Source organism: Lygodium microphyllum, unplaced genomic scaffold (assembly GCF_053477565.2).
Source record: "Lygodium microphyllum isolate KBCC unplaced genomic scaffold, Lygodium_microphyllum_v1.1.10 scaffold_33, whole genome shotgun sequence".
Lineage (NCBI taxonomy): Eukaryota > Viridiplantae > Streptophyta > Polypodiopsida > Schizaeales > Lygodiaceae > Lygodium > Lygodium microphyllum.
Window position 1 is genome coordinate 1,607,251 of NW_028229516.1, and position 12,851 is coordinate 1,620,101.

The following is a 12,851-nucleotide window of genomic DNA, read 5'->3' on the forward strand; positions in this document are numbered from 1 at the left end:
ATGGAACAAGAGCATCTCTACAACGCTTCATCGACACCGGTTTTTGAAGGGTGCACATTCTCTATTTTACGTGCTTCACTTGAACTGCTCAATATACAAACAGTTTATGGATGGAGCAATGCAAGTCTTGACGCATTATTGAAGTAAGCATTGTAACTTGCAAATTTGAGTTAGTGGTTTTTGGTTTACAGTATAGGGTTTAGGGTTATTGGCTAATTGATGATATTGGATGCAGGCTATTATCAAACATGCTTCCAAAGGGGAATAGACTACCCACCTCAAGAGACAAAGCGAGGCGCTATGTGACATCTCTTGGAGGATTGGATTATGATCGCATACATGCATGCGTCAATGATTGCATTCTCTTTCGTGGGACGCATAAGGAGGCTCGACAGTGTCCCACTTGTGGTGAAGCAAGGTATAGAAGAGATGTGAAGAATTTTGATGTACCTCGTAAAGTCTTGCGACACTTTCCTATAATTCCTCGCATCAAACACATGTTCAAGTGCAAATCCATAGCAGAGCTCATGTCATGGCATTCCTCGCATCGATCGGATGATGGCATGTGGAGAATTCCTGCAGACACTCCTGCTTGGAAGCATATTGAAGATGAGTGGCCCAGCTTTAAAACAGAGCCCAGAAACTTGAGACTTGGCCTAGGTATGGATGGAGTGAATCCGTTTGGTTTCAAGAGCACCGCATACAGCGTGTGGCCGGTTGTGTTGGTGAATTACAACCTTCCACCATCAATGGCGATCAAGAAGGGACATCTTATGTTATCCCTTTTGATTCCAGGGAAACATAAAGTCAAGCATATGGATGTTTATCTTGAACCGTTGATTGATGAGTTGGAGGAACTATGGAGAGGTGTTGCGGTAGTGGACATTAGTAGGCCTCCCTCCTCTCGACACTTCGACTTAAAAGCAGTGTTGATGTGGACAATGCATGACTTTCCAGGATACAGCGATTGTTCTGGTAAGAATTCTAACTACCTCCCGACTCTAATACTACTAGCTATATCAATTATAACTATTGACTTTATTATTCTAACTTTTTTTTAATTTTAACAGGTTTGAGGACATCGGGTAAACATGCATGTCCTATATGTGGCCCTTCATTGGTACATGAGTATGCTGATGGTTTGTGTAAGACCATATTCGATAATCATCATCGATTTCTCCCATCAGATCACCCTAAATATGCTCCTAGTAAGAGGGACATTCATCCACAGACACTTCGTGCAAAAGATTGGAAGCGTATTTGGGAGTCTTCAAATGTTCTTCCTCCAGATGGCATGAACAGGTACATCTCCATTGTTTTCAATCTTGTTTTGTGTAGTCTCTAAAGTTGGAATAAAGATGACAGTCTGCAATCCCTTGTGTAGGTACTCCATTTTTTTCCGGCTACCATATTGGACCCATCTCAAGATCAACCATATTCTTGATCCCATGCACATCTTCAAGAATGTGGGATCTAGTATTTGGGAACATGTTATTGGTAAAAGAGACAATGTTAGCGTACGGGAGGACTTGCAGGTCGCAGGACGTATGTGTCAAGCTTGGCCATGAGAGGAGGGTGGGCACGTTCGTCTTCCGCCTGCTCCTTGGATTATATCAAAGAAGGAGGAGAAGTAGGTAAAGCAAGCCATCACCACTTTGCGTACTCCCACTGGATGCATGAGATCGTTGAAGGGAGCGTTTACAACCACTAAGAAAAGAGGGGTTGAGCAACTACATGGGTTGAAGTCCCATGATTGGCACAAGATGCTCCAAGTAAGTGTTTTCCAATTATTGTAGGTTGAAATTAAATTTTGTAATGCCCTCACCCAAATATACATGTGCTCTTATGTGCGCAGTTCATACTACCTACTAGCATCGACCATTGTGCAGACAGGAGTTTGAAAAGATGTATTTATAAGATGGGCGAGCTTGTGAGGTATGTAAATCCCATGTAAGATCACCCTTCATTATACCTTGCAAAATGAATGTGCATGAGGTATAACGTACTGTGCATTTATTTTTCAGATATGTTAGTTCCAAAGCAATTGATCCAGCCACATTGGATGATGCGCGTGTTATGGCAGTGGAGGTGGTTTGTATGGTAGAGGAGACTTTTCCGCGAACCATTCTCACAAGTCAACTACATCTCATTGTGCATTTAGTGGATGAAATTGCTTTATGTGGCACTGTGCATGCCCGTTGGATGTTCTTCCTAGAGCGCTTCATGAAGACCTTAAAAGACTTTGTGAGGCAAAGTGCAAGGCCCGAAGGAAGCATGGCTGAGGGTTGGTTGATACAAGAGTCTCTTGTATATATATCAGAATTTCTTGATTAGGTGGATAGCTCTTTTCCGCGACTATGGAGCAATGAAGAGGACTTGAGGATGACGTCTATTATGCCTCAAGGAAAAGGACAGAGCAAAGTAATTGAGAGAACATTGATTGATGATCTTAATTTCACTTGCATCCTTAATAGTGATGTGATGAGCAGATGGGTTACAAGATACGAGGATGCAAAGACAAAAAGGCAAGCAGACAGAGCTCTCTTTCAGAGGCAACATGGCTCTCGTAAGGCGTACCCTAAGCATCTAGCAACACTTCCGAATGATATTCATGTTGATTGGTTGCATGAGGAAATGGAGAGAGCAGAGAGAGATGAGGGGCTGCATATCACGGCGGAAGAATGGGAGTATGCACGAGGATGCATGTTAAAGGTACATAGAACAAATGTAAATTTGCATTCTTTGTAAGTGATTGGCTTTTCATATTTATTCACATTAATTGCTTACATAGATATTGCTTATATTTTGGTCCAGTGCACTATGTTCAATGCTATATGGTGTGAAGGCAAGCATTTTCGAACACAAAGAATAGATGAAAAGAGGAATACACAAGATTGCGGTGTCATTAGTAGCTTTGAGGGAGCCAATGGAAAAATTGATGATTATTGTGGCACAATCCAAGACATATACAGACTTGACTTTCGCCGCTTCTTTGTGTATGTTTTGGATGTCAAATGGCAAATGAACTTGGTGGAAAAAGGGCCTAACGCAACGATAAAACGCCATGCAAGTGGCTATGTAACTATTGACTCTACAAAGTTTTGGCAAACAAAGAAAGATAGGCTCATATTGCCACAACAATGTGAGCAGGTATGCATTTTTTTACAAATGTGTTTCATGTACATATATATCTAAGCTCGCGCACCCCTTGACTTTTGATATGCTAATTAATTAATGAATTATGTGTATTTGAGCAGGTTATCTATCTGCCAATGGTGCATGACAGTAAATGGTGGTATGTCATCCCTATTGCACCACGTTCCAAAGTAATGTATAATACATTCACTGATATGGAGCATATGGAGGATGTGGCAAGCCGCAAAGAAGATGATGTCGAACATGCCAATGTAGATGATCATGATAATGAGGATGAGCGTGCCATTTCTCATGATCATGAGGATGACCCTTCCATTGAGGATGATGGTGATGATGATGAGAATGATCAAGGCATCGGTACCATTATCAATGGGCAAAATAGCGATAGTAGAATAAATTTAATCGTAGCCTTACAAATTGATCAAATGGATATTGATGTTGATCGTTTGGCAAGGATGGATCTTATTGAAGATGAGATCGAACCCTAACCAATCCATCACTGTATTGTTCCAAATTCATGACATTTCTATTGTATACTTTGTCTTTCAATAACCATATGAAGATATATTTTTCAATATATTACGTTGTTATAAGTGCATGTAGTGGGATTTTGTAATGGTTTGTAAACACTGCAATGCACAATGACATTTTTAAAACTTAATGGTTTTCTGTTTTGAAAAGAAATGGATTTCTGTAGCTAGGCTCTGTGTCGCGTGTAACAGAGCGTGTATTATGACAGACTTAACGCGCAAATACACGCGCCCACACATGCAATTATACACGCGCTGTTACATGCATGTATACACGCGCCCGATATTGCTGTAAGTATAAACGACCATACACGCGCCCGTAACTTTTCGCGTGTAATGGACGCGTGTATGGCGGCATTGTGTTGTAGTGTTCTGATGCTTATTGATAGTAAGTTTTCCTGGCTGCGTACCAAAAACATGGATTCCCAAGAGGAAAACCAAGGAAAAGGGGATTTTATTGCAAGAAAATCTATCTTGTAACATCAGCAAGCTTTTATTTCATTCATTTGATGACCATAACAAAGAAAACAACAATTCTTAGCGTAGCATCATAGTAGATATCTCCCACGGATTTGATAGAATCAACCATAATATTCAACTTCTTCATAGAATCCACCAATAGAAAAATGAACACAAAGGAATACACCATTTTTTAATGGAAATTAATCACATAGTATTCATCTTCAATGTCTTCATAGTTCTCTCTCAATCTCTTATATACAGTTACACTGTTTTGATAGAATTGACTATCTCCGGCTCTCTCTCTCTCTCTCTCTCTCTCTCTCAATAGTACATCATCTCCTCACTAAAATACTCAATAATAACTCTCAATAATCCTTCTTAGGTCGTGGATGCACCTCCCAAGAGGTATGCCTTATGTGAAGAGGCACGAGAGCCACTACAGTGTCTCTAAATAGTTCACTACTGTTTGTTTTAGCTCTTTTGAACTTATATTCAACCTTTCCAAAAGTTAGAAAACTTTTCCAAAGTCACACATACATTCTATAGAATAGTTATAGAAGATCTACATAATAGTATAGTACAATACCAGAATAGATACAGAACAGTTATAGAGTAGAGACAAATGCTCTACAGAAGGTTTATAGAGGGTTACAAAAAGTCATCAGAACCTCATAAATCATACTAAAACCATTCCAAACTATAAAAAAATATTCAATAATCTTCCCAAAGATTTCAACATTTATCAATCATCAATCCATTCTTCATACAGAAGAAAATGAGAACAAAACAGAAATTATACAGAACCAATCAGAACCTTAACAGAACCTATTAGAACATCATAGAGCTTCATATCTCTACTAAAAATCATCATGAACTTTCAAAACATAATCAATATCATCAAAACCACTCTCAAATACTTCCATTAACAACCATACATCACTATAAGTCCATAAAAAATCAATCATTCAGTCCTCAAAAACAATAAAAATCAATCAAAAATTCAGTCTTTTTGCACTCTCAACACGTCTTAGATTGAATTGAGGATGAGCATGGTGCTTTGATTATATTTGTGGCTGGTAATGAGTACTCATTGTAGATGGCTCTCCTTTCTCAAAGGTTGACATAATAGTCTGATGAATTCCCTTTCCTTTCATATTGGATGGCTGAGTTGAAGTGTTTTCAATATGAATAGTGGGCTCATTGGGTGTAGAAGATGTGGGTTGAGTCTTCAAATCCTTGATAGCTACTACTACACCCTCAAATCCACTCTTCATGAACTTGACTAGTTGTTGAAGTCCTTCATCCACTTTGTTTGATGTATTCTCAATCTTCCCCAAGGATTTGGAAAGTTGCTCATATTGATCATGCATCCCAATGTTCAACATACGCATCTCTCTTGAAAGCATGTGCTTTTCAAAAAGATCGTGAGACAAAGGATTTCCATCATTATCCAACTGTGCACTATGGGCATTACCAATGCTTATATCATCATCTTGTCGGTCATGATTGAGGGCTTCATTAGTATTGTTTTGATCATTGATATATTATTTGATATTTTCTTGAATGGTCTCCATGAATTGATCTTTTCTCTTGTGTTTGGTCATTAAGGTTAGGTGCTATCAAAATGGCTGAGGAGAAAATTATCAATAACATGCTTAGTATTGCACCAATGCCAATGACTTATTGACCCAAATGAAGCTTATATATTAGGGATATTCCAGATTTGGTAATATCTGATCTTGCAATAGGGTATATGGGTAGAATGAACTCAAACAGTGCATCCAAGACATCATATTTAGGTGCAGTCCACTAGACCCCCTGTCAGTAAATTGCCCATAACTTTATGTACATTTTCATATAGTGCATTTAGTACATTTCAACGATGTTATAAGAATCTTCTTGGTTTTTATTTTCTTCCTTCCACTTTTGTGCCCAACCATTCATTTTTTATTGCTTCTCCCTTTATACTATACAAGCACATGATTGTCCATCAGCAAAGCATTTTTATTTCCATTCATGTTTGTATTCATAGTGCCATTGTGATTTATTGCTCTTGCTATGTACTATGTTGTGCCATAGATATTGTCAACCAAAATTTCTTGTAAGGTCACAAGGAACTCATGATGTGATACCTTTGGATACCAAGGCTTATGGATTATATATACATTAGTATAGATTGGATCCACAAATCCCCAAAATGTTATATGCCACCATTTGTAATAACGCATACTCTAAAATGGTTGAGGCATTGTTCATATCTATCTTGTACAATGGAGAGAAGGCTTTCTCCTTTGCCCTAAAATGATTAATCCTTGAGTGGAAACATAGCTTTTAACTTTGATAATTGGTTCATTTAATATGCATCAATTTGCAAGTATTGAAACCAAGCTTCTCTAACCTACCAGTGAGTTCCATCTTCTCTCTCCTCTACACCAATAATATAATCCACTAAGGTGTTTGATGACAGTAACTTTAGAAATTGAAGTTCATGTCTAATAGTTGGACCAACCATGAAATTTTTCATCTTTGTTATGATCAAATGTAGATTTCTATATCATTTTTATTAATTTTAATCTCCTTTCAGAAGAGATTTCGTAGTCTTGCAAATAATGGAAGTGTATCCATTTAATATACACATTGCTTAATCCTTGAGATTTTATGATTCACTATAGGATACAATTGTTTGTTGCATTTACAATGTTTGAAAATTCTTGAATCTTGCGTAAAGGAAAAGATAAATAAAGGATGGGCAACAACTCTACCACCTCTCTCATAACACATGAAATGAAACATAGATAAATTGTATTGCTACTAGCTATGTTGAAAAACCTAGCTTTGAGACCTTCAAATCAAACATAGAGATCTTTAACGCTTAACATTTGCTCACTAGTATTTATGTTACCTATTTAGATTTCTGCTCATTTTGGTATACTCTACTTTTAGACTCATATATGGTGCTATATAAAATTTCAACATAGAGAAAGACAACTTCCAGTTGTAAGAGATGACCTCCATGTAGTAAAGGGACATAATTGGAAAAAGAAGAAATTGATTGTTAAGCTAACTTTTAGGGAATCTCTAGACTCTAGGAATTTGGGAATCAATAATGATGACAATACTTTGTATGGAATAGTGGATGCTATATAGAAACCTATATATTCAATTGACTAACTTGTGTAACCCAAGACTCAAAATCATGTTTCCTAGACTTAATTATACTTTCATATCCTAAAATTATAAAATTATATACCCATAATCAAAGTAGTAGGACTAAGTAATATGCTCATATTAAGATGAAGGATTTCGAGGCATAGGTTGACATGATTTAAGTAACAAAGTATTCAATTGCCTAAGTCATGCCACCTAAATGTCCAATTCTTGCACCTTAAATCTAAATATATTTCCCCATCCTTACATTCTAATCATGGGTAAACAATATTCAAAATGTTAGGATTGAGAAATATACTAAGGATCAAGTATAGGATTTCAAGACATGGATTGTCATGAGTAAATTCTTGGTTAGTATTTTTTGTTTAGAGTTTCTAATTTTATGGTAATTCTTTTTTTTTAGAGTTTCCACTTCTTACGATTATTCATTTTTAGTGTTTCTTTAAGAGTCTTTATTTTTATGGTCATTTTATGCTCAATATAAGTGTACATGTAAGAATAAAGTGCACAATTGGTAGGATATTAGAGTTATGGGTTCTATGGGATTGTATAAATTTCTTTTTTTATATTAAAATAATTATTGAAATTTTTTCATTTCTTAATGTATAAAATCATTTGTTATATGGAACCCATAGAACTATATCATTGAATATACATTGAATGCAATATGAAATTGAAGATATCTTTGCATTAGGTTCCATTCTCCATCGTCCATAGGTGTGCTTGTATGTACTAAGGAACATTGGTTGATGTGCATAATAAGAGACATGTACTTTCATTTCTATAAGAAAGGAATGCATAAAACTACTTGCTAGAATTGCATTAATGCTCCCTTTATTTTGTTCATTTTACTGAAAACTAAAAATGACCGAACTCCTCCGTCGTGAGTTATTTCTTTTTAATCAAAGTATTTAAGACGAAAAATGCATCCTATCTCCAAAAATCATTCAGGCACGATTGAATTATAATGACCTAAATAAAAATTAGGAAGAAAAACCTGGACTTGTGGTGAGATGTCCACATGGATGTTAGGAGGCGATCCTCCTGCGGTTGCGCCTTGTGCTTTCTTAGGAGCCATTACGAATTCAACCTTTTTGCCTTGGACGTAGAGTTATGATCTTGTCCGTCTCCTTCATACGCGAACTGCCTTTGTGAGTTGGCTTTAGAAGACCTTAAAACTGGCTAGGGGAGGAAAAATCCATAAGAAGGATTTGAGGACTTGTGGGAAACCTTACAGGAAGGGAATTAGGTGAAACTCGCACAGAAATGGGCAAAAAAAATCCCGGAGGGCAGGGGGTATAAGAATGATGATAGGGGCTTTTGGGAAAGGGCCACAAGAAAGGATTAAGAGGCTTTGGATTGCGGGGGTGGGGAAAACCCACGAGAAGGGTTTTAAAACCCGGGGAGGGAGATTTATCAAACCACTTTGGAAGGCCTTTTGAAGACCCACAGGAAAGGGGGGGAAAAGGGTGTAGAAGACCCTTTAGGACATATGGAATCCTTTTGTGGGGGGGAAAGGGGCTTAAAGAGCCCTTAGGAGGGATTTTTGAGAGGGTGGGAGGAAAGGGTGGGGGAATCGGGGCTTTAAGGAGTCCATATGAGGGGGTGCTTCTTAGGAGCTTTTAGAAGCTTTCTAAGAAGCTTCTAAGCTTTTGAATTAATGTGGAAGCCCCACGTGGCAACCTGCGGGCAGATGGCGAACTAACAGACGGCTTCACAACTCTTCTTCTTCTCCACGGCAGCATGGTGGCAATGTCCGCAGCCTCATGGTTCTCCTCTTCCTAATCTCCCCGACGGCGACCAGCAGAGACTCGGTAGATTCTCCCTCCTTCAAGACAGGGACAACGTCTCCACTTGTCCTCTCCCTCTCACGGCAGTGGTAGCGTCTTCACCCTCCTCTCCACTCACAGCAGAGTCGACGACGTCTTCCTCTTGTTCTACGGCAGCCTCCACCCTTCCATTTACCACCTTAGCCTCCCTTCCCTCTGTAGCTTTGTCACAGATTGAATAGGTGAGGGGAGGGAATCCTCCCTCCCCCATGTGTCATTTCGCATGGGATCCCATGTGTCACAAGTTTGGCCTCCCTCCCCCATGTGTCATTTCCCAAAAAAATTGCTATTATGCTAACCTTTTTGGCCTCCAAGAGGAGATTTTATATGAACAATGCATATTTTAGATTCGGAAATGTTACACGTGAAGCTAGGTATGAAGAAGAGGAGGATATAAGAAGAGAGGAGAATGAGTTCCATGGATGTTTTCCCTTCTACAAATCTTTTCCATCTCGATCTGCCAACAAGTAAAAAGAACTGGAGTTTCATGATAAGAGTGGAAGATTTGATGAAAGAATGTCATTTCATGATATTACTAACAAAGATAAGTCATTTAATGGTCAGCCCACTAATGGACAAAATCATTCTTTTGGATTGGGACAACCACATCATAGTGGTAATAGACCTAGAACAAATTCCTTTGGAAGAGATTCAATGAATAGAGATTTTTTGAGACAATTATCTTTGGAGCAGCATTTCAACAATTTTTAGCCAACTTATAATGAAAGGGAGTACAAAGAGAAGATTACCATTTTCAACTTCAAGGGGGCTAATGCATCTCCAACAGAGTGGGAAGAATGGGTAAATAAATTGGAGATGTACTTCACACTTTTTTCTTGCCATGATGAAGCCAAGATCTATTTTTCAACACTCCATCTTAAAGGCTATGTGCATACATGGTGGAGATATATACAAAGATTTTGTCACAAGTTTGCTTCTTGGGAGGATTTTAAGAAGGCAATGTTGGAAGTGTTTGTCTCTCCAATGGAAAAGGAAATATTGCAAAGAAGATGGTATGGTCTTCAACAAAGGGGCATGTCCATTTGTGATTACTCTAACATGTTTCTTAATCTTTCTATGTAAATTGAAGGGATTGATGATTTGGCCAAATTAAACAAATATATCTTTGGTTTAGATTCAACCCTCTCTTCGAAAGTAGGTACAATGCAGCCGAAGACAATTCATGAAGCCATTTTATATACTGAAAGGTATGGGCCCATTTCATCCCTACAAAGGCCCAATTTACATCAAAGCAAGTGGCTCAACAATTCATGGAATGTATTTTCAATTCAAGCTTCATGGTTTGCCAATGAAGATTGTGTCCAATCGTGACACTAAGTTTATGGGCAGCTTTTGGAAAATTTTGTTCTCGTCAATTGGAATTGTTTTAACTCTTAGTACCGCATATCACCCGCAAACGGATCGGCAAACTAAAAGAGTTAACAAATGGCTAGAGATTTATTTGAGGCACTTTTTCCATGAGACACAAAATGCATGGGACGAATGGCTCCATCTTGCGGAGTTTTGTTATAACAATACTTACCATACAAGCATTGGAATGTCTCCTTTTGAAGCTTTATATGGCTACAAAGTACAAGTACCCTCTGCATTGTTTCATGAAGATATAAATCCATAAGCCTGTGAGGAGTTGGAAAGTATGGAGGCCCTTATAAAGCAATGCAAGGACAACATTCATAAAGCTCAAGAGACAATGAAGGTCTATGTAGATGAGAAAAGAAGACATGTGGAGTTTGAGGCTCATCTTGTGTACAAGTTATAGTGGACCCTGATACAAGACTTTGAATGTGGGCACCATATATTCATGAATAATCCTCTTTGAAGACTAGTGTCTCAATTGAGTTTAATGTTCTAATTCCAAATCTTGAAGGCTACAATGAGACATGTTTTGACGACAGAGAAAGATGAGCACATTGTATCCCAAAGACTTATTGATGCTACTCTTAAAGGGAAATAAGGGGAGAAAAAGCATACGCAAGGGGGTGAAGGAGCCTATCATGCAGAGCTATGAATGATGGTGCGATTCCAGAGACTCCCACGTGTGCTTTTCTAATGTCATTAAAGATATGTGAAAATAGGTTTGTTTTGGAAAGCGCGGTGTGTTTAACTATTTGGGGCCAAATAAGATTTCAGGCCACCATGGTGATCAAATTAAGGAGCGGGAACAGTATTGGGGGAGGATGTGCTTGGAGAACGAGGATATCAAGGTGATTGTAGGAGATTCCACCACATTGTAGTTGTTCTGGCATAGCTTTAAGCGAAAGTGTCCTAAGGCGCAACATATCCAAGCTCAACTCTAATCATCCAATAGAGCCTAAGAAAATGGTTTGCAGCATTGACAAATGGGAGAAGGCATCCATGATCTTGAGGGAGTTGGTGGTCCTACAGGATGTCATCGTGTTTAGTAGAGTAGGAGAAGACTCATCATTTTGTTTTTATTTTGTTTCCATGCATCAGTCCTCACTTCTGACTGTGTCGAAGCAATAAGAGAGAAAGCTGAGTTGACTTGTTGGCTAACAATGGGAATTTATGAGACATATGTATTGTTCTGTATGTGAAGTTGTTCGGAAGGCTGCGACCTTTGGAGCACCACGATCATGAGAAAGCACTGTGGAAGCTGAAGTAAATAGTGTTTAAGATATGGGTCCTTAACCTTGGAAAGCTCAGATGAGGAAGGATGCTATTATTACACATATTGTTGATGAGGTTCTGATGGGGGATGAAAGAGTTAGAAGACTGCAACGATAGTGGTGAAAAAGTAGATGGCTGTGATAAAGATGGTGACCAAGCTTCCTATGATCTCTTTGGACTGCATTAAATAAGAATGAATTCTAGCACATTCCACAAGTTGAAAAGTAGTGTTTGACGCTAAGAAGACACGTAACATTGCATGAATCACGCACATGTGTCCACGTGTTTAAAGTGTTGAAGTTACATGATCTATGAACTATTTAAGAGTGGTTGAAGACGAAGAAATACTATATTACTATATTACTAGTTGCAATCAAAAGTGGGGAAAATAGTCAAAAGAAATGGCTCTAGCAAGGAAACACTCATTACTTTTGAGAACCTTCATACATCATATTGACAAATGTATTTGTACCAAAATATTCATTGTAAGATTTTTCAACAAGAGGAAATATTTATATGCAAATGGTTCTAGAAAAACGTTTTTTGAATCATGTTTCATGAGAACATCGAAAATCTACAAGGAATAAGAAAATTCGTCTCAATAAGTGAAAGTGATTTGCATACCCACTATTTTTTCAACTACTTACGGATGTTTAGATTAGTGTACCAAGAGGATTTTGCAGAGTACCTACAAATGCCCCCAAAAATGGATTCCTCCGTACAAGACTAGCGTTAAGGACTAGGGTTAACGGCATGATATACGGCTACCTGTTTCAACTAAAGGTGAACGGAATGATATGCGACAGCCTCATTTCAGCCAATAGATGCAAAAAGACACTGCATGACAACAACGAGATGCAGAATATGACGATTCGATCGTTGTGTATTGTAGAGAGACACGATTATCACGATTAGAGAATAAGTCGACACGCTTCTTGTTGTCGTCGATCGTCGGCCCCATCCCCTGCCTCCCCTGCTCTCAAGATACTTACTTCATGCAAGACGACGTGCGCAATATAGTACACGTGCAGACGCGAATGACATGTGCAAAATCAAT

At 38.3% G+C, this 12,851-nt stretch overlaps 1 protein-coding gene and 1 pseudogene across 1 annotated transcript; both read left to right on the plus strand.

Annotated features, from left to right (window-relative positions):
- Nucleotides 1-1,568, plus strand: LOC148009195 (uncharacterized). The gene is made up of 4 exons (XM_087673690.1): nt 1-143; nt 236-975; nt 1,071-1,120; nt 1,536-1,568. Exons 1-4 carry the CDS (start codon nt 1-3, stop codon nt 1,566-1,568), a joined length of 966 nt encoding a protein of 321 aa, XP_087529816.1.
- A 350-nt stretch (nt 1,569-1,918) lies between these two features.
- LOC148009196 (uncharacterized) lies at nt 1,919-11,789 on the plus strand (annotated as a pseudogene).
- Nucleotides 11,790-12,851: the final 1,062 nt, after the last annotated feature.

Excerpts from the sequence above, each read along its gene's own strand:
- LOC148009195 (XM_087673690.1), top strand. The coding sequence starts at position 1 with ATGGAACAAGAGCATCTCTACAACGCTTCATCGACACCGGTTTTTGAA. Across the intron at positions 976-1,070 it reads AGGATACAGCGATTGTTCTG|GTTTGAGGACATCGGGTAAA; the intron begins GTAAGAATTCTA and ends TAATTTTAACAG. Across the intron at positions 1,121-1,535 it reads CTATATGTGGCCCTTCATTG|GTCGCAGGACGTATGTGTCA; the intron begins GTACATGAGTAT and ends GAGGACTTGCAG.